Genomic DNA, 22509 nt, shown 5'->3' on the forward strand with positions numbered 1-22509 from the left:
TCAAATATAAATCCAAAACTAAATCCATAAGTTTGTATGCTTAACTTGTTGGAAAACCAAGTATGTATCTTAGGGTAGTTTTTAAAAATTATAATAATACAACAGTGTTAGTAACTATCTTTATTCTCAAATTGATAAAAGCATTTAACATATACTTTACAGTATAAACAAAGTAAGTGCTACGCATTTTGCTTATAAAGTGACTTAAGTATTTCAAGCATTAATATTCAATTTGTACAAAAAAGTACATTTCCAAATAAAGCTTTGGTTAGTAGAACTCATTATGTACTGTCAAATCCATTGTCCAAAGTTGTTCAAGGAAAAAATCTTCATCCACTAACACAGGTATTTCTTGTACAAAGCTATTTACTATTTAGTAAGAGGGGGAAATATTACAGTAATTGCTTTTAATTTCCAAGTCTGGATCAGCCTTTTTCTCATTTATATGTGGCCAGAATACCAAGACTTTGAAAAATCACCTTTTACTTTATTCTTAGGAAGGTAATCTATTTAAAAACTAGATTAGATCTGTAAGACTGTTAGTTTCCATAATTACCAAGATGCTTTCCAAATATTTCAAGCATTATTGTATTAGTCAATTGGGGTAAATCACTTCTAATTTCCCTTAGGAAAGGTGGTATCTACTAGCACTAGTGCTCAGAATCAAAGCTTATATACTACCTAAAAAAACTAAATGTAGCCCCAAACTTAATATTTTTACAGCAATGTGTGGATTACCTTTTATTCATATGAAAGTAATAAAAATGCTACCTAACTTAAATAATATAAAACAGCGTTTTAACCAAATTAACAATCACAAAACTTAAGACATTTTTCTATTAAAATTTTCCAGTCCACTGAGCAATATTTACTCAAAAATATGATTATGAACTTAAATATATCCTCTTTTAAGTTTACTTGTTTATGCTAACCTGTACACTGGTGCTCCTTTTATGGTTTTTGAAAGCCCTGCTTACGTAACTATTTAATTCCAAAATGGAAAAATGAGCCATCACTAAAATTCACTGGAGAATAATATTCTTTCATGGAAATAATTTATAAACATTTTAAAGTTCTACCTTTAATTACTTCAATTTGGCTTTTTTATATAGATAAGCTTTTCATTTCAATTACTGTATATTTCAAAACTAGCTTAAACAAAGATAAACAAAACCAAGGAGAACTGGTAAAGCATTCCTTACTTTACATAGGATGCCTCAAAGTGTCACATACATAGTAACATCACAGAAGAGAATTTATATGGTTTAGCAGATTATAGAGCAAACCTGAAAGTTTATACAAAGTTAAATACTGCCTCCCTTCCTGTTTTTTTTCTTTTAATTTGATCTTGGCTCTGTTTATTATCCTTCTATAACCACTGTGACAACTTCCAGTTGTCTATGAGATCCAATTACCTATACATACCTCTTTACACAGCTCTGAAACATATTTCAGAACATTCAATCAATCTTTTTCATTCAATATGACATATCCTACATTTTTCTCACAAAATGCTCTGTCCTGAGCTATAGTAAACACCTTATAACAGGTGTATGTATAACTGAAGACCCTAAAATGTCAAGTTTACATTTTTAAAAAATGCATAGAGAACATAACTTTGGAAAACCTATTAGTACTCACTTCTCAGATACTGTAAGATACAGGTTTTGTTTCTTTTAGACTATTAATCTTCAATAACTGGTTATTACTTTCAGATCTGAACCACATTTAAAAAACTTTTTCTGAGCTTCGACTGCTATTAGGCTAAAGAAAGAGATGAAGTTTTCTGACCAAAACTGGTCCATGGGTCTTCCAATAAACAATCCTTACATATTCAATGCAGGTATCAAATTTCCATGCCATAAAATAGAATTACATCAGAACTACAGGATATAAACTCTTATTATAATACAATATGCTTAATATTAAGGTGCTATTCATCATGTCCTACATCATTCAGTCTACCAAGTGGGCATCATGTCTGGAAACCATACCCTACCAAGATGCTTGGACACCTCCCAATGGATCTGCTCCAAACTGTATTTTTGGTCAGGAATTAATACTTCTTCCATAATGGATAACTGAGACAGGCGGCCACCACACATCTTCACAAACTCAACAAAGGCACTACATGAGACTTCACATTCCCCTAGTCCAATAGCTGACAAATTTTTACAACGTTCTGCAATGCGAATTAACTCTTCATCAAGTGGCCGTAATCCATTAGCACATACTACTAATTCAACGAGTCTAGGGCATGTCATTCCCACACGGCCAAGCACATCTTTGCTTACTGATCTCCCAAAGTAAAGATGGGTGGCAGGTATTTCATACCGAAAGAATGGGTCAAATTCCTCTTCATATAAAAAAAAATACATCACTAAGTTCACTTTTGGTGAATGTCTGATGAAAGCATCCCAGCTGCTTTTCTGAATAGTATGGAAGTGTGTCTGTCCAGGATTCTCACTGACTACATCAATGCGCAAATGTTCTAATCGGACATGTTTTTCAGAAGATAAAGCAAGCAGCAATTCATCACTTAACAAGTGGTAATTCAGGGCCAGTTCACGTAAGCCATGACATTGATCAGCGACACAAAGGATACCTTGAAAGAAAAAAGACCTAATTATTTACAGATTTTTGTACAAGTTCATTATCTGTTCAAAAAAGTTAATCAAGTACATGTCTCACAATAAAGGCTTACATATTTTCCGATCACAGAACTACAATTTAGTTATATGGTTGGATGAGCAGAAAGTCAAACATTCAAAAATCTATTACTAATTCTGTCTATTAACAATGAGACAATAAATCTGATACCTTAAAAAGAACACGAAGCTCACTTAACAACTTACATCATAAATTATTAATAAATACAGTTGACCCTTGAACACCGAGGTTAGGGACACTGACCCTTGTACAGTTAAAAATCTGTGCATAACTTTTGACTCCTCCAACACTTACTAATAGTCTACTGTTGACCAGATGCCTTAGTGATAACAGTCAATTAATACATATTTTGTATGTTAAATATATTTTGTGCTACACTCTTACAACAAAGTTAGAAAAAAGAAAATACTAAGAAAATCTTAACAGGAAATATATTTATAGTATATGTCTGTATTTATTGGAAAAAAAAAAAAAGAAACCACATGTGGACTCACAAAGTTCAAACCCATGTTGCTCAAGCGTTAGCTATATGTTAATATTCCATAACTTACTTAGTAAAGTTTACCCTAGTTATGCATGGACAATGCCATATTCTTTAGAAAACTTATTATTACACCCAACTTGTAAGTTAAGCCAAGAAAAGTTAAGCGATCATTGCTATAGAGGCCAAAGGACATTTTTTTAAACTGAAAACTTAATCCTAATTAAAAAGAAAAAAAAAAAAAGGCAAAGCCATATAAAAGAATCAATGTAACTTAAAAAAAAATTAGACAAATTTTTAAAAAATATTTCTAATAGGTGAGCAACAAAGAGTTTTAACTGCTAATAGTGCAAGATACCACTAGATAAATGAGTCCAAGGTAACTAATTCACATGAATGGAAATATTAAATATAACTAACATATTCTAACATATCCAGAAAGCAGTTCTATAAATGTTTCCCTAAACTCAGGGCACTGTGCTTCAGAACTGCCCCAAACCCCTATCAGCAGATCTTACCAAAGGTGAGTACCTGATCTCAGAAATGGTCTAGTATAAAAATTCTACCCCAAACAGAGAGCCTGTACTACTTGATAAATGATCCATTCAAACCATTTATTTCTTATATTTAGAAACAAGGATAGAAACAAAACACACATCACATTATCTGCTATTTATTGTGTAATTATGGTATGTCAGATACTTGATATGTTATCCCATGAATACTCCAAAAAATCTAGAAAAATAAGTATTATTTCTCGGGCTCTCTGCTCAGCAGGGAGCCTGCTTCCCTCTCTCTCTCTCTGCCTGCCTCTCTGTCTACTTGTGATTTCTCTCTGTCAAATAAATAAATAAAATCTTTTAAAAAAAAATAAGTATTATTTCTATTTTGAAGCTGATGCAGCTAAAGACAGCAAAGCTGGAATTCAAACACAGATTGAGTGAGTCTTAAGTTCATGAGCTTAACTACTGCTTGAGAAGTGATAAGACAGAGACGGACCAATAAGATAAAGTTTAATAGCAGTGGAAGGAGAATATAGGCAATACAAACAGTGAAGAGATAAACTGAATCACCAGTGTAAGAGTCACAAAAGAGGGGAAAAAGGATATCTGTGCTGGAGCACCTTGGTGGCTCAGTCAGTTAAGTGTCTGCTTCTTGGCTTCAGCTGGGGTCATGATCTCAGGGTTGTGAGACTGAGTCCTACATCAGACTCCACGCTCAGTGCAGAGTCTATTTGTCCCTCTCCTTCTGCTCCTCCCCCACTATACTCTCTCTAAAATAAATAAAATCTTAAATTTTAAAAAAAGATTTCATTTATTTTAGAACACAGGCAGAGGGAGCAGGAGGCAGAGGGAGAAGCAGGCTCCCCACTGAGCAAGGAGCCTAGTTCGGGACTCCATCCTGGGACTCTAGCTAGGATCATGACCTGAGCCAAAGGCAGATGCTTAACCAACTGAGCTACCCAGGCTTCCCTAACATAACATATAACATATAACATAACATAACATAACAACACATAACATAAAACGTAACATAATGACATCTGTGCTTTCAGCCACAGCATTCAGCCACGGCCAAGTTTCCACTCTCCATAAGGTGTGTATATATTTTGAAATAAATCATTACCCAAAATAACCTGATATCTATTCTTTACAATCTCATAAAGCCTAATATAAAAATAAAACAAGGGGCGCCTGGGTGGCTTGGTGGGTTAAGCCGCTGCCTTCAGCTCGGGTCATGATCTCAGGGTCCTGGGATCGAGCCCCGTGTCGGGCTCTCTGCTCAGCAGGGAGCCTGCTTCCTCCTCTCTCTCCCTCTCTCTCTGCCTGCCTCTCTGCCTACTTGTGATCTCTCTCTGTCAAATAAATAAATAAAATCTTTAAAAAAAAAAATAAAAATAAAAATAAAACAAATACAAATAATATTAAAAAAAAAAACAAATACAAACAATATAAAAAGAAAACAAATGGGGAATGGTAACCAAAGATGTAAATAAAAGAAACTGAGAGACCATCTGATAACTATTAAAGCAGCTGTGGCAGGCAAAATTCTAAAAGCGATCCCCAAGATTCCACAATGTAGCCACCTGGAACCTGTAAATGTGGTTAAGATACCACCTCTATGATTATGTTATGTTATATTGTAGAGCTGGCTTTAATAAGATTGTCTAGGTGGTTTGACTCTAATCACATGAGCCCTTCAAAAGCTGAGTTTGCTCTAGCCAGTTGCAGAAAAGGAGTCAGATTCAAGAACTTCTCTGGCTAAGCAGACAAGCTAACTGAGCAAGGCCTATAGTTCTGAACTATAGAACTGTGATCCTACTAAATCAGTGTTGGTTTAATCTACTAAATTTGCAGTTGTTAGTTAACACAGCAATAGAAAACTCAAACAATTACTATATGACTCAGCAATTCCACTCATAGGTATATACCCAAAAGAAATTAAGCCTTATGTCCACACAAAATCTTACATGAGTTTTCACAGCAGCATTGTTTGTAACAGTTAAAAGGTGGAAATAACCCAAATACCCATCAAATGAACAATAGATAAACGTGGTATATATCCATACAAAGGAGTATCACTTGGCAATAAAAAGAAATGAAACACTGATACATGCTATAACTTGTACAGAAATTCATTATTGGTGGTATTATATAAATTCACAGAACTCAATTAGAAGAAAAAACGGTAAAAAGCATAAAAAAGATTCAGACCCTCTGTCCTATGGAAGAAATTAGTAGAAGCAAGCTGCTAGGTGCCAAAACAGTTCATTTTTTAAACCACAGCAAAAATGTAGAAACAAGTATCCAACCTTTAAAGAATTATAAGACTAACATTGGCTTATCAACAACACAGAATACTGAGTAAGTAAATGTTGATTAGTTCGGCTGATATTTAATTAGTGTCTACATGTCAAGCACTGGACTTAAGACCATAAGTCCAGTGCTTGACATATAGAACAAAACATCTTTATTCTGAGAGAAGGCAGCAGATAATGAAACAAGAATGTTCTGGGGGTGCCTGAACAGCCACCTGTGTGGCTCAGCGGCTTGAGCCTCTACCTTTAGCTCAGGTCATGATCTCAGGATCCTGGGATCGAGCCCCACCATCAGGCTCTCTGCTCAACAGGGAGCCTGCTTTCCCTGCTCTCTCTACCTACCTCTCTGCTTACTTATTATCTCTCTGTGTCATATGATCTCTCTGTGTCAAACAAATAAATAAAATCTTAAAAAAAAAAAATCCTTTTAAAAAAAAAAAAGAATGTTCTGGGAGTGGTAACAAGGGAATCCAGGAAATTTCCTACAACTAACACAATGAGACATAAAGAACTAGAAAGATCAAGTGAGGGCAAAAAGTGAGGGAGAAGGAAAGCGAATAGTATTTCCTGTGTGAACACACCCATACATGGAAGAAAACACAAGCCTTCTAAGAGCTCAACATACAGTGATGCAAGTAAGGTAACACTTTTGGATGAAACCCAATATACGGGCAAGGGCTAGATCATATGGGAACCTTTTCAGCTTTGATAAGGAGTTGGGATCTTATAAAGCACAGTGACAAGTAGTGAAGAAAACTGGAGAAAAAAATCAAGATTTGTATTTTAGAAAGATTATTCTATCTGTAACATGGAAATCACATTAAAGAAGAGCAGGCTGCAAGTTAGGATATCACTGTAAGAGGGTACTGCAGCAGGTCACCTGGGTGGCTCAATTGGTTAAGCATCAGACAGACTCTTGACTTCAGCTCAGGTCACGATCTCAGGGTCATATGAGATCGAGCCCCACACTGGGTTCCTCAATGAGCACAGAGTCTGCTTATCCTTCTCCCTCTGCTCCTCCTCCCCACCCCACTCATGCTCACATTGTCACTTTCTTGCTCTAAAATAAGTAAATCTCAAAAGAAAAAAAAAAAAAAAAGAGGGCACTGCATATAAAGACACAAAGATGGGGGCCTGTACTAGAGTATTAAGAGTAGAGATGAAGAAAGGTAGAGTGTCTTAGTTCAGGTTGCTTAACAGAATACCATACACAGGGTGGCTTATGTAATAAGCATTTACTCCTCATAGTTCTGGAGCCTGAAGTCCAACATGAGGATGTTAATAGCATGGTTAGGTTCTGGCGAGCAACGTACTTCTTGTTGACTCGTAGACAACCACCTTCTTGCTGAGTCTTCACATGGTGAAAAACAGATCCTCTCTCTCTCTCTCTTTTTTTTTTTAAGATTTTATTTATTTATTTGACAGAGATCACAAGTAGGCAGAGAGGCAGTCAGGGGTGGGGGGAAGCAGGCTCCCTGCTGAGCAGAGAGCCCAATCTGGGGCTCGATCCCAGGACCCTGAGATCATGACCTGAGCCGAAGGCAGTGGCTTAACCCACTGAGCCATCCAGGTGCCCCTCTCCTGTCTCTTCTTGCAAGGGCACTAATCCCATTTATGAGAGCTCTACCCTCATGACCTAACTACTCTCCCAACCCAATGCCAAATACCACCACACTGCAGCTTAGGGCTTCAGCAACAAGAATGAGGGGCTGGAGAAGGGATCGACACAAATCTTCAGTCCCTAGCCTAGAGATTCAAGGCATACTTTAATGATTGGAGTCACCAGACCTTGGTGACTGAAGGGATATAGAAAGGGCAGGAAAGGGGCGCCTGGGTGGCTCAGTAGGTTAAAGCCTCTGCTTTTGGCTCAGATCAAGATCCCAGGGTGCTGGGATCGAGCCCCGCATCAGGCTCTCGGCTCAGCGGGGAGCCTGCTTCCCATCCCCCTCTCTCTGCCTGCCTCTTTGCCTACTTGTGATCTCTGTCTGTCAAATAAATAAGTAAAATCTTAAAAAAAAAAAAAAGAAAGGGCAGGAAAGAATCAAGGATGTCGATCAGGTCTCTGACAACTAGGATGGATGGTACCATTTACCAAGACAGCACATAGGACAAAGCAAGAGATCTGGATAGAGAGAAAAGAGAGTTCATTATTAGTTTGAAGTACCAGTGAGACACTCCAGAGCAACTGGGCCACCGGCAGCTCCAAACATTGCTCTGGAGTTCCAGAGTAACTGTAACTGGGAAGTGTTAACATACAGAATGAAACTGAAGCCATAGATGACGATGCACAGCCCAGAGTGCAGAGTAAAACAAAAAAAGACCCAGCACAGAACACAGTGAAATACCAAAATTTAAGGAATGAAAAGAAAAATCAGCAAAAGAAATGGTAGGAAAAATCAGAGGAGGAAAATCAAGAATACAGTATCAGTCAAGTCACTAGTATCAAATGGTGCCTAGATCAAGCAAGTAGAAAATTATAAGTACTATATGAAATGGGAAAAAAGTCTGATAAAATATTCAGTGAAAAAAGAACAGAAAATAGCCCTTAATTTCAACTTAGAGAAAGAATAGTCCCAATATGCAGAATATGGATAGAAAGAAAATATGCAAATATATTAAATTTTAAAGTGAAATTCTCTACAGTTATACTCTTAAATTAAAAAGCATTACAAGTACTCTCTTTCATTTCCCTTTCCGAACAACTTGCCCAAAGCCATTAGGTAAGACCACACAAGTTTATACATACTATCAGAATTGATGTGTATATATTTAATAAAAGTAAATGAACAGGAGATGGGCTAGGATAAAGAGAATAATGAACTCACAGTCTCACAGAGAAACTAGAGACCTAACGGCTCTCTTAGTATAGTATAGTATGGGAAGTACTGTAAGTTATGTTTAGAATACTATGGAAAAAACACATGGGGTAATTAAACCAGAGAGGAGGAAATAAGAACAAAACTAGAATTCTGAAGGCAGGCCTGGAGTTAGCTAGAGGAAGAAGTGGGAGAAAAATTGAATTCCACAAAGTACAGTGGATTAACGCACACACAGGGACGAAGAACCACAGTTACGTAGGACTCAAGTAAAAGCGGAAGGTAAATGAATAGCAAACAAAATTAAAGAGACAGGAGGAGGTAAGGATACAAAGGACCTTGTACGTTATGAAGCTATGAAATGTGGACCATGCTCTCACAGCAAACCTATACAATAGACAGAAAATGTGACCAAGGTCACATTAGAATTAAGTGCCAAAGGTCCATTCTTCTTAAATTCTCTTTTATTAGATTATTACTTTCAGTAGTAATCTAGAAGGGGCAGAATCAACTAGGGAAATACTGCAATACACCTAGCCATTCCAATCACCAAGACCCTCCATGTAGGACACATGGACAACAAGTAAGTAGTCTCCATCCAAAAGGAAATCATTTTCTTGGGGGAAAGCCAGGCTTTAGTCATGGTAAGAAGGTGGGAAGTATCCTGCGACGACATCAAGGATTTAACAGTCTTAAAAACAGGTTTCCCAAATAACACAGCCAAAAGACTGGGAGGGATGTCAACAGTGGGAGGATGTGTCAGAAAGGAAGCCTCAGGGAGTAGTAATACCAAGTGCAAGTTTAGTGCTCGCTTCGGCAGCACATATACCAAGTGCAAGTTTATACTTACTTTACAATATGAACCATTTGGAATTTAAAAGATCTCAAACTGAATAATGTAGTAATGCTTATAAAATTCTATAAAAGTTGGAAAGAGCTTTCATAATGCTATTCCCCATTTAATGGGCTCTCAGCTCCAAAACTCAACTTAAGAAAAGGGTTATCTTGCAAAAATCTAAGGTGGTGACTTTAGCATAGTTCTCCTCCTTCTACACAGTGAGAAGAAAAGCAATTTTGAAATTGCTCTGATTCAAAACCTACACCCTGCTGGCTCAACTACAATTAGAGTAAATTCTATCTTACCTGAATGGGCAACCTCAGGCAAATCTAATACTGTCTTTTTTTTTTTTTTTTTAGCATGTCCATTTTCTTGAACATGTTGGACACAAGTGCCAAATAAGAGTAGAAAATAAGTGAAAGTTAAGTGTCTAGGTTAGGAATGCCACAGACTTTATGTTATTGCATTATGACATTAATATTAAATATTTATCCAAAAAAGATGAAATAATATTGACCGATCTATGAGGTTAATGATCACAGTTTTTAATTTGATAAGTGCATCAATACATTTTACTAACATGTTATCTGGCAAAAAACAACACACCTGCTGGAGAGACGTGAGGACAGCTGCTCATTTTCAGAAGCTTGAGTGTATCGCTGTTGTTGGCCACTAGTACTTTGAGAGATGGATCATCTACTGGGGTATCATCTATTTTAAGCGAGGACAAGGATTTGGAGTTTACAAACACTACCGTCAGTGCAGAAATAAAGTGAGACTGAAAAGCAAAAAAATTAAAACAGTTGCAATTTTCATAGAAGAGAATAGAGGGGTGTTCATATAATTCACATAAGGATCCATCTAAACCCCAATGATATATTCCGTAACTATTTTAGGGGTAGTATCCCTCCACCCTATTGTTGGAGATATGGCAAAAAAGAGAGGTGACTATTTGTTATCTTTGAGGAAAAGCTTTTTAGTTGTAGAATTAAGAGATTTTAAGCCTCAGGCTGAGTGTCTCTAATCACAACTGTCACTGGTGAGTAAAAAGACAAATTACAGAATCCAGGATGAGAATACCTCTCAGATACTTCGTATCATCTTATCTGGAAACCCTATTCCATTGTTTTATAACACTGAACTGATAATGACCATTAAAACATTCATAATTATTAGCATAATCATTAAAATTATAATAAAAATCAACTCAGAAGCTATAAAAAGACTCACTTGGAATTTAAAAGCTCATAGAAAATTTGATTCTAAAATAAGGAAAAATCATACCTAAACAAAATTCCAAGTTTAAAACTCCTTTAAATATGTTAAATTATCTACAATATTTTCAAGCTATTTTATTCCAATATATTTCCCCACAAATGTACCAATTATTATTACTGCATTTATTATACACATATAATTATTTTGGAATCTGACCTAAAGGAACCACTGCAGAATAGCAGGAATTAAAGCATGGTCAGCGTATGTAACTTGGAGTCAGCTAAACCAATGGACGAGGAATTCAGGAGTAGGAAAGAGAGGTAGACATATGCTCCAACATCATCTTTTACATAACCAATCTCACCCTCCACTTAGCTTTATAAATTCACTACAGCAGTTAAGAGGAATGAGGGCAGGCTAACACAATGAAACACCATTTTCATGGTCACATTCCCTAACTTTCTTTTCACCTACATTAAATAACTAGTTAACTAATTAAATTTTGACCTATCTTCTCCTAATACTTTGACATCAACCTCAATTCTACCTTGTACAGTCACATGTCATTAGCATACTCACAACTGTATCACTGCCCTTTCCCCATTTCCCTCAGATTTATCTCTGGTCAAATACAACTTCTTTTATGTTCTCTTCTGTTCTCCCAGGATTTCCAAGATAGAGAAACACTCTATATTTCAATCTTTGACAAGAGCCAAAATGGGGATCAAGGTGGAGGCAGGGAGAACTTAATAATAAGCATCTTACACCCATTTAAGTAAGGAAGGAAGCCATCCTACCAGATGCATCACAGTACCCAAAGAAAAACTACTAATGTACTTATTTGTTTTTTAATTAGGTACATAGAAAATAAATTCAGAACATATAATTTCCTATATATAAGTCAGTACTCTGACTTAATCAGAATCTCCTGTACTGCTCAAAGGAGGGGGGAAAATTCAGGATAGGGAAAGTAATCTAAAATCTCAAAGCTTCTCAGGTGATTTTCATGCGCATTAAGTTTGAGAACCACAGTGCTCTGACTCACATACTTACATTCTTAAAATGTTGAACAGAATATCTTACCCATCCCCCCCTTATCTTAAATGAGGAAAACATTTTCTCTCAAATGTATGTAAAGAACCATTTAAAAAAATCAAGTAGGGGTGCATAGGGGCTCGGGTCGTAATATTAGGGTCATGAGATCAAGCCCCATATTGGGTTCCACATGAGGTGTGGAACCTTCTTAGGATTCTCTCTCTCCCTCTCACTCTGCCCCTGACCCCAGCTGCTCCTGCTTGCTCTCTCAAAAAATAACATCAAATAAGACTTTGTAATCAATTGGTGATACATTTCTTACTGATATTCCATTCTTATTACCACCTGGGTTATAACACACACTCAACTGAATACGATTTCTTCCTAAATCATCCTTGTAAATTAAACTGTTAGGTATGTTAAATGGATATCTAGATTTTAGTTTGCAGTGTACTCTGATAAAAAAAAAACTTTTAAATTATTGTTAGATGCTAATCTACCCAACATTAACTAACATACTGAGGGGACCTTTATCAATTGCCTTTCTAAAAACACACACCTGGGGCACCTAAGTGGCTCAGTTAGGCATCTGATTCTTTTTTTTTTTTTTTTTTAAAGATTTTATTCACCCATTTGACAGAGAGAGATTACAAGTAGGCAGAGAGGCAGGCAGAGAGAGAGAGGAGGCAGGCTCCCTGCTGAGCAGAGAGCCCGATGCAGGACTCGATCCCAGGACCCTGAGATCATGACCTGAGCCGAAAGCAGCAGCCTAACCCACTGAGCCACCCAGGCGCCCTGGGCATCTGATTCTTGATTTCAGCTCTCGAGGTCATGGAATCGGGCTTCACTTTGGCTTCCATGCTGGGGGAGGAGTCTGCTTGGGATTCTCTCCCTCTCCACCTCCCTTTGCCCCTCCTTCCCACTAGAATGTGCTTTCTCTCTAAACTAAATAAATAGGGGCGCCTACATAGCTCAGTCAATTAAGCATCTGCCTTTGGCTCAGGTCATAATCCCAGAGTCCTGGGATTGAGCCCCACCATCAGGCTCCAGGCTCAGCAAGGAGCCTGCTTCTCCCCCTCCCTGCCTTCTGCTCCCCTTGATTATGCTCTCCTTCTGTCAAATAAAATCTTTAAAAGATATAAATAAAAATAAACTACACATGATCTTAGCCAAAAGACCAAGAAGCGATAATAAATAAAAATAAACTAAATAAATCTTTAAAAATGTATATTTATTTTTCTATTTTAAGAGACTAGTTATTAGAGACACCATCTAATTACATGTAGGATTATGTTGGAACATATATATAAATATAAATAGTTCACTCTTCACAAAAAACAAAAAAATTTTTCTTTAAATAAAATCTATGCATTAATCCAAGCTGCACTAATTTTTGCTCAAGAATAAATCTTTACACATTACCAGAAGATTTTATAATTAAGCTATACATGTTCTCACTACTGGCACTGTCTACTTTTCTTTGATTAAAATTTCACCAATCTGCTCTGAAAGTCCAAAAAGGAGCTGCTATATGCTTTTTTTCTAATATGCTTCTCAGTTTTACTTAGTCTCTTTTAGGATGTCTTGTTGAATCCTCTGCAAATTTTTTTTAAAGATTTTATTTATTTATTTGAAGAGATCACAAGTAGGCAGAGAGGCAGGCAGGGGTGGGGGGGGAAGCAGGCTCCCTGCTGAGCAGAGAACCATATGGGGGGGGGGGCTCGAGCCCAGGACCCTGGGATCATGACCTGAGCCAAAAGCAGAAGCTCAACCGACTGAGCCACCCACACACCCCACCCTCTGCAAATTTATTCACTCTTAATTTTTCCCACCAAGAAGCACAAGGTGATCAGAAAAAGGAAAAACTTTTTAAAAAATCCTATTGCCTAACAATCTAAACAGTAACCAGTTTTCCAATGAGTGTACTATTTTCCTTACACTCCCATTGTCACTACAAGAAATGGGCAGGGCTTCATTCGATTTCTCAGTAACTACCAGTAACAAAACCAGCAAATACCTTTGGTAAATCCATAAAGCTTGGTCGAGCCGTTGAAATAAGTCCAAGTGTTTTTAAAGAGCAGTTTACCAGTTGTGATAATATATCACAAGCTGCTTCAGCAGATTCTTTGCTGCTGTCCACCTTAAAAAAGAACAGATAATTTAGCCATGCCTATATTTACATTTCTCTGCATAATCTTAATTTTACAAAAGCAAGTTATTAATAACATTACAAAGAATTAATATTTATTCTTTCAATCATATACCCTTATGTACAATGTCAGCTTTTTTGAGTCTCCTTGAAAAATTTTAAATGCAACTGTCACGACTTAAATTTTGTTATGATATAATAAAGGGCTTGATTTTTAAGCTGATTTACTCCAAACTGACCATATAATATATAATCTAATGGAACACATGAATTTATATCTTTTGAAAAATAATTACATATTTGGTAATGGATCTAATTCTACATGCAAATACAGTGTCTATGGTACACAGATTTCAAGGCACGAGAAAATGAATATTTACTCAAAAGGTTCAAATTAATCAAAACCTGGGATTCATCACTAATGATATTAACGGAAAGATGAATGTGAAGTAAAATGAGGACATCTGACCAGTCAAGCATGAAAATCTGAACCAAATGAGAAGCAGCTGCTCCCACACAGAAACATTTCCTAGGGAAGAGTAATATGGACAAAAACTCCTGTGGGATATGAGAAGGAGCTCTAGTTGTCCCACGGGCTAAAAAACATCTTAAAAGAGAACAGTTAAAAGTAGTATGACTTTCATTTCTAGAATGATGTACCTTAACCCAAAAATGTTCTGAAGAGCTGGCTGTAAAACTGGGAACTGTTTCAGAGCTGTTTATAGTACTTTTCTTTGACTAAGTATTTCTACAGAAGTGGTTCCTAATGTGTGCTCCCTAGACCGGCAGCATCATCATCACCTGGGAACCAGTCAGAAATGCAAATTCTCAGGCCTGTCCCAGATCATCTCAGTCAGAAACTCTGGGGGTGGCACCCAGCAATCTTTGTCTCAACCAGCACTCCCGGTGTTTATGATACACATAAAGTTTGAGAACCACTGTTTTATACTCATAATTACCAACACCTGTCTGGCCTAGTTAGTGATAAAATGAACACAAATATAATCAGGAGAGCTCAGAAGACTCTTACAGTATGGCTCTTTTGGTAAATCAGAAATTATTTTCTCAGGAAAATAAATAATCCCTAATAAAAATGTTTAAACTTACAAGAAAGATGGTTTTGTAAGGGTCATGCAAGTTGGATACAGCTGAACTGTGTCATATGGCTGTAAAGGAGTAATACTGACCCAGCCAACCCCTGGATGGAAGTGGTTTTTAGATCTATGAGATTAATGTTATTATGCTCATCTTTTCTCAAATTTATGATAGAATACTCTCAGACAACTCAAAGAGGACTGAAACCAAAGGAAGGCTCTTGAGGTTTCTTCATGGGGAGATGGGGGGAGGGACAACACTTGAGGAGTTCTGGGATTTGTCTGATTCTCTCACCATTCCCTCACCCTTACCCTCAGTTAGGACTGCCAGGTAACATACAGGACATCCATTTAAGTAAGTATTATGCCCCAAATAATGAATGGAATATATTTAGACTAAATACTATTTGTTGATTATCTAGAATCAAAACTCAATTAATAGGCATCTTCTATTTTTCCTTGATAAAGCTAGCAATCATATCCCCAGCAGACTAAGAGCCTTTGCGCATTTTTCTGGGAAGACAGCCAAATGCACCCAACCAGACCCTATCACCACCCCTCTCCTCCTCTTCAGATACATATGGAAGAATAAGCAGGTAATCTTTATCTAAGAAGGAATGACACCTTTGAGAGCAGTCAAGACTAGTTTTGGCAAAGAACTTGGGTTGAGAACCACTGCTTTATCTAGGTTTAATCTGACCTATTTAACAACTGCTACCTATGGGTAATCAGGTATGCCATGTGTTCCTTTTCAACAACTGTCAGGTATGTTAAAGGTTTAGTAAACACATCTACGTTCCATTATTTATCCTCAGAACAAAACATTATAAGCCTCTGTACTCCTATAAACCACTGTGATTCCTTAAACTATTCTAGACATCTCAAAAAGCCACCCAACTTCATTTCTCTCATCACTGCATGAATTCCAATATGTCCCTTCTGGCAATGAAAAAGAAATAAACAGTTCCCTTTGGCATTCTTCCAAACACCTTTGCCTATTTCTCTCTATTTATTTCATATTCTTCTGAACCTTTTACATAGTATTTCTGTATCTCCTTTTTATTTGAAGATCCTTTATCATAAAGCCATCAATAACCAGAATTCAGTCCCTATTAAATAGTAATAGCAATTAAGTTTTGGTCAGTCATAATCTCCACATTTTTTTATTTTATTGTACATTTCTTTTTCCTCAAATTAACAATAATGCAATGTGACTGTCAGCTTTGGTAAATGATTTATACTTATTTAGAAGTTACTTCTGTTCTTTTAAAAAAATCAACAGTAATTATGACTCAGTGGAGTAATTTAGCTCAAATATAATTATTTCTCACAGCTTCCAACGTATGCTATAATTCTCAATCTTTTAAGAACTTTCTCTAAAAAGGCAATATTCTAAAGACAGGGGAAGACATATTGGTTTAGGACAAAAAAGCCAAAACAAAATATGCTTTTTTTCTTTTTTTAAAAGAAAGATTTAAAGTATTACCTTGAAGCTGACATACTGCAGGTGGTTTGAATGTCTTTTAATAATCTGTTTGATCAGCTCTGGATGTGTAGCTTTCAAGTAAGATGTAGCTGGCTGATTCAGTTCAAATTCAAAACATCTCCACAAGTCAGGCATGTGAAATACTTGGTTCCAGTTGCGGCAAACTTGTGAAGCATGAGCCCGGTCAAGAAGAGGCAAATACTTAAACACCTGGAGAATAATGTCCTGAAGGAGATTACCCCAATCACAAGTCTGAGAATGCTCATTTGTAGTCCTCAGTTTCTTGGATTTCTCTGCAGTACCTTCTTCTGATGAATTACGGTCACTATCTCTTCCTCCTCGTTTCATCCTATTCAGAAAAGTGCATCATTTTTTTCCACATTTAACTTTTGAATAAAAATAAATCTAATACTCACTGTCACTGAGATGTATATATATGTTCATAAATAGAAACACAAACATGCAGAAAGAACTGGATCAGTGATTCAAGGAGAATATCAAACAAAATAAAATGAAAAATGCCAGTGGAGACCAACTGTTATTTAAATATTCTATACAGGTGTTTTTAAACATCTGTTTATACTATACTACTTGGGGGAGGGGAAGTATCATGATTTTGAAACTAAACCAAGAATTATTTCAAAAACTACAGTCAACTGAAAGGAATATAAAAAAGAATCTACAGTGACACTTCCCAAAGGTTTCTTAAAAGTCATCTAAGGATACCTGCTATATTTGAGTTCTTAAATTTAAGGAGACAACAGTCCCAAGAACCTGTAGAAAAGATTTGAATTAAGTAGCCAACAGATCTTTCCACAATGAATAGTCTGTGATATGCGTTACTACCAGACCCAATCTTTGCTTAAAATAAGAAAATCCACCCCACTACTGTGCATTGTTTGGTCCAAAATGTGGTTTCTTCTTCCAACATATCAGTTATTATTGCAATATTTACCCTAAATTGTATTTCTGAACCAGGTTATGTATTTATTCTGTGTATATGTACTACCTTCATTTCATTTGTTTCTTTGAAATAGTCATTGTTGCAAAATAGTAGCGTGATTAAGAGAATGGGCTCTAGAATCAAGCTCCCTGGCTTTGAACTGTAGCTCTACCTCTCACTGGTTATAGGGCCTCGAACAAATTACTTGATTGACCTTCCTGTGCACTTCAGTTTATAAAGTGGGGATAATAACACACAGGGTTCTTGTGAGGAATTAAACAGCATTAGGGCTTGAAAAGAGAGAATGCTGAACGCAGGTACAGGAAAGCAATCCAGCATTAAAGACATTAGTGTGTGACACAGAAATGAAGTATGTGTGAGAAAGTGCAAGAACACATGCTTATATAAGAGAAACACATGCTGGAAGTAGATTTACCATATTAATGTAACTATAATAAGCGGGATTATACTGTATTGTATTACATTAATAATATAGTAATAGGATTATAATAGTGGTGGCATTACAGGTGTAATCAGATAAAGAGGTCTTTTCTTTTTAAGAGATCTTGTTTTGATTTGTTATTCAGAAAAATAAGTACTAAACTAAAAAATAAGTACTCCAAATTAAAAATAAGTACTGCATGATCCAAACTAAAGGAGTAAGTGCAGACCAATCACTAGTACCCCTATTAGTTTAGGCCTGCAACACTTTTATCGCTAGAGAATAGTTCTGGCAGGGTAGTGGTTTGGAGTCACAGCTTTTGCAAAGAATGGCTTGTGGCTCCAACTCCCTTCTTCTGGCATATGAGTGTGTAAGAATTTCTGATTTCTGTGTGGGATGAAGGATGTACATATGCATGACTCTTAACCAAATATGTCTCTGTAGACGCTCTCTATCCAGCAGCCAGCAAAACTTGTGAAAGGACTGGGGGCTGAAAGGAAACAGAATGGCAAAGGCCCCTTCGTGCCATTAAAAATCTGCCCAGGTCTTAGCCCATGTGCAATAAATGAACTACATTCCTCACTGATCCTACTTCCAAATATGTGAGTTAAAGTGAACAACCAGCAAGGGGAGGGGAAAGGAGAATACAGAATGACACAGGTGATGGCAAGAGGGTAGTTTTATGAAAGATTAAAACTTGCGTGTTAATGTAAGAATATATTTTTTAATGTGTTTAGAGAAAAGGTTGATTATACCTTTTAGAGAAAAGAAATTTATTATACCTTTTAGAGAAAAGGTATAATTTACAATATAGTCTTTAATATTTAAAAAAAACCCTCTTCTAGGAATAATGTCCCACTAGAGGCTGAGGTAACACTGTCATTATGACCCATTTTTCAGCTCTACCTTATCCTGGAGGCTTACTTTAATTTTAGCATAGAAAATTTGGGTCAAAGAACAAAGAGTCTGCTACCCAGCAAACTCATAATTTGGCTTATAATTTCTCTTCTGACTGCCTAAAAACTACTCATAATTTTGAGATGCAGAGTTCAAAAAAGAATGAAGCTGTCTTTATAACTTCTACTCATTATACAATGCTGATTGCCTGTTTCTGGAGAAAATCTTCTAAAACCATAATTATTCAACTTACAGATGGAATGATTCATTTTACTTTAGAATACAGGAATATATAAACAAAAATAAAATGACAGCCTTATTTACACAATTATCTTTGCTAACACTGCTGATACTAACAATAGTTACTTTCTTTTGTCACTACAGCCATTTTAAGTATGTTTCAGTATCTTTCCAAGTTGAGTGGAGAAAAAAAGGTGACATATAAAAAAGACATATGCAACACTGAGGAATAGTATCTCTTGAACTAGATATAAGACTGTATGATCGCCAAAGTATATTTTAAGCACTTACTAGTTTATGAATACCTGAACAAAAGTCTGTAATATGTCAGAACTATAGTATATATAGCAACAGAAAAAAATGCAAGGCCAAATGCTGATAAAAATGGTTCTCTGTATTATTTTCATTCATGCATGAAAATAAAAGAACACTGTGGGCACCTAATAAAATTTTTAAATGTCAATCTTTTCCAAGATGATCTCGTTTATTCATGCAAAAAAAGTTTATATTGCTTCTAAAAGTATTTAATTAAACCTATGTACACATGAAGCTCTTCTGTATATAGAAAGCTAAACAATTCAGAGTATCCACCAGTCTGCAAAAAATTTACATCAATAGAGTATTTATCTCCTTCTTTTAGTCAAAGTGAAAACACCTCTTACATTTGAACAGGAAGAGTGCAGAGGAAGAAGCTGGACAATAAATGTCAATGACACTCTGCAGAGCACCAAAATCAGGCTTCTTCAGGGCTCCAGCAGTTCCATTTCCAACTGCAACTTCTCCAGGCCCCAAATAATTCATGCACCTTAGGCCCCAAGAACATTTGTTGGGACTGATATTACCATGATGCACCAAAGGAAAAACAAAACAAAACAAAAACAAAAACACTAATGAGGAAAAACTACAGACCAGTTGAGCAGAGCACAGGGAGTTACTGAACTAATTCTTAATATTTCCATACACTCTGAAAGCAGTAAACTGGTTCATCAGGAGAGCTGAGGAAAACACTCAGCTGTGTCCACCATGTGTATTAAGCACTTTTAGTAAACTGTGCATGTAGTAATTTTGAAAACCCATTTGTACTACGCTCTAAAAAGCCTGTTTTGGCATCACATTCCCTTTCCGTTTCTGTTCTGCTTTGACGATTATCAAAATTAATTTGCATGAATATCAAAATTAGTTTGCATTCTTCGGCTGGAATGCAAGAAAAAAAGTGGGAAGAGATTAATTCTCGGTACTAAATGGTAGGAAGAGTGCTGTGGTGACAATGTGTGTACAGTCATTTGCAGGAAACTCGGAGTGGACGGCATTTTTATAAATATTTCAAAAGAAGGCGAAAAAAAAGAAATTAATTAAAAGATCTGGGGCACTGGATTGGGTATCATCAACAACAAAATAATGGTAATCTAACCTCTTAGCTCGGACATGCAGGTCAATCATTTAATAGGCTGCTTCCTGTTCTCCGTCTGCAACTGCACCTGAAACGCTGCCCACGCCTAAGGCTGGCGCGAAGCTGCCCATCACAAGTTGGCCAAGTTTTCCACTTGGCTATGGGGCCGCAGCGTCCCCTCCTCCTGCGCCACCTCCAAGGATTGGCTCTCCCTGACATTTCTCACGCGCTCCACCCAGGGCAGTCTGTTTTGACGTCTTAACGCCCCTCGCTTTCCACACTACACGCACCGGCACAGCCCACGCCGGGAAGAGCCCGGCACAGCGCAGGCTCCACGGTGCCCGTCACCAATCCCTGCCAAGGGGAACAGAAGCGGGCGACAGCGGCCCCGAGCCCGCACACGCACCACGCCTTGTTGACATGTTTTGAAGCAGGCATCGCGGGGAAACGCCCCCAAGCAGGCTCCGAGGTCTGGGCGCCGCGCCCCACCCGACGCTCCCGAGGGGCGGCGAGCACGCGCCCGGGACCTGCCGCCCACGAAGGTCGGCGGACGCACCCCAGCCCCGCCGTCACAGGGGGGCTCGGGCCCTGCCCCTCCTGCCGTTACCTGCTGCCGGGGGCGGCTTCCCCCACACACCACCCCGGGCTCCGGGGACGGCGGCGGCTGGTCCCGCGGCTCTCACATGAGGCCCCCCGGGAGCCCCGCTTTGCGCTCCCGCCGCCGCGGCCCGCCGCGCTCCGCCCGCATCCGAGACTCTGGTCCCGCGGCGAGCGCCAACCCGGCTCCACCTTTGCGGCTCTGGCTGCCCCAGGAGAAGCCTCCTTTCTCAGTCCCGCGCTGCCCGCGTCCTCCTTCCGGGACCCCTTGTCGCCGCGAAAGACTCCTTCAACGAGCCGCGGCCACCGCGTAGGTCCCAACCGCCTCGGCCCAGACAGCGACTCCAAAATGGCGTCCGTGACTCGCGGCCGCGCGCTTTCCCCGGCGCGTCTCCGCCCGAGGGAGCGGGCGCGCGTCCGCTGGGGCGCGCCCGCGGAGGGCGGGGGAAGGCGGCAGTGGGCTGCGCCCGCCGGGAGCGCGCTCCCTCGGTGCCGCTGGGGGCCTCCGCCTCCAGGTTCCAGGAGTCTGTTGTCTTCCTCCCCCAGACGCTACTGCTACTTTGAGGGGATTCTTCGTTTTGAAGCCAGTGTGGGAGGGCTGGAGCTGGCTAGATGGCTGAAAAGCTATCTGCGGTTGAAACTGGAAAGTTTAGGGAGGTGGAGCAGGAAGGGAGAAAGGAGGGAGTGTCTCCGCAGCTGGGGACAACTCCACAGCAGCATCTCCGCAAAAAGATAACCTGTAGCGGGTTACAGCGGACACACCTGCGTGCTGCGGAGCCGGGCTTGGGAAGGCCACGCCTGCGCCGCGGAGCCCGAGGGGTTAAATACAGTCTCTGAAAACTGACACACGGCATAAGTCCAGAAGGGGATGTTTGTTTGACATATAATGTATCATTTGCTTGAGGGGTACAGCTCTGTGAATGGTCAGTCTTAGCCAGTTCACAGCACTCACTGTAGCACATACCCTCCCCAGTGTCCATCACCCATAAAGCTGCGGCGGATCAGGGAAGAATGGTTGGCAGTGGTAACGTTGGGATTACGAATGATTTTTCTACTTAAAATATTTGTATTTTCCAACGTCTCTAAAAAACGCTCTGGGTCGTCAAAAAACCACCTTTATAAATAGGATGGGACTACTGAAATTTGTAAACAGCTTTCTGAAACACAATGAGAAAGTATAAAGGAGAAGATGGTTATTTAAAAGATAACCTACAGGTGAAGCCTTGAGTCAGTCATGGAGTCTTTGTGTCTAAGTGCTACCTGCTTAACTTGTTTTAAAAGTGTGGGGTTTTAGATGCTGTGTTTTCTTTTTTCTTTTTTTTTTTAAGATTTTATTTATTTATTTGACAGAGAGAGATCACAAGTAGACAGAGAGAGAGGAGGAAGCAGGCTCCC

The 22509-nt window shown here is 38.4% G+C and overlaps 1 protein-coding gene across 5 annotated transcripts; it reads right to left on the bottom strand.

The window, feature by feature from the left end:
- Positions 1-105: 105 nt before the first annotated feature.
- On the bottom strand, positions 106-21450 carry FBXL3 (F-box and leucine rich repeat protein 3). 5 transcript variants are annotated; one of them, XM_044249901.1, is made up of 6 exons: positions 21125-21163; positions 19790-19959; positions 16606-16954; positions 13894-14016; positions 10230-10401; positions 106-2605 (listed from the first exon to the last, which is right to left on the bottom strand). In XM_044249901.1, coding segments are annotated over exons 2-6 (1290 nt in total). In that variant the 5' UTR covers positions 19792-19959; positions 21125-21163; the 3' UTR covers positions 106-1961. The 5 variants fall into 5 exon arrangements, with proteins under 5 accessions (XP_044105836.1, XP_044105837.1, XP_044105838.1 ...); XM_044249902.1 differs by lacking the exons at positions 19790-19959; positions 21125-21163 and adding an exon at positions 21307-21450; XM_044249903.1 differs by lacking the exon at positions 19790-19959 and having other exon boundaries at positions 21125-21275.
- Between the last annotated feature and the right edge of the window lie 1059 nt (positions 21451-22509).

The sequence above is a fragment of the Neovison vison genome, chromosome 5 (assembly GCF_020171115.1).
Source record: "Neovison vison isolate M4711 chromosome 5, ASM_NN_V1, whole genome shotgun sequence".
In the NCBI taxonomy this organism is placed as follows: Eukaryota; Metazoa; Chordata; class Mammalia; order Carnivora; family Mustelidae; genus Neogale; species Neogale vison.

Excerpts from the sequence above, each read along its gene's own strand:
- FBXL3 (XM_044249898.1), bottom strand. The coding sequence starts at position 20,567 with ATGATTGACCTGCATGTCCGAGCTAAGAG. Across the intron at positions 14,017-16,605 it reads TGCAGTATGTCAGCTTCAAG|GTGGACAGCAGCAAAGAATC; the intron begins GTAATACTTTAA and ends TTCTTTTTTAAG. Across the intron at positions 10,402-13,893 it reads GCTTTATGGATTTACCAAAG|TCTCACTTTATTTCTGCACT; the intron begins GTATTTGCTGGT and ends TTTGCTTTTCAG.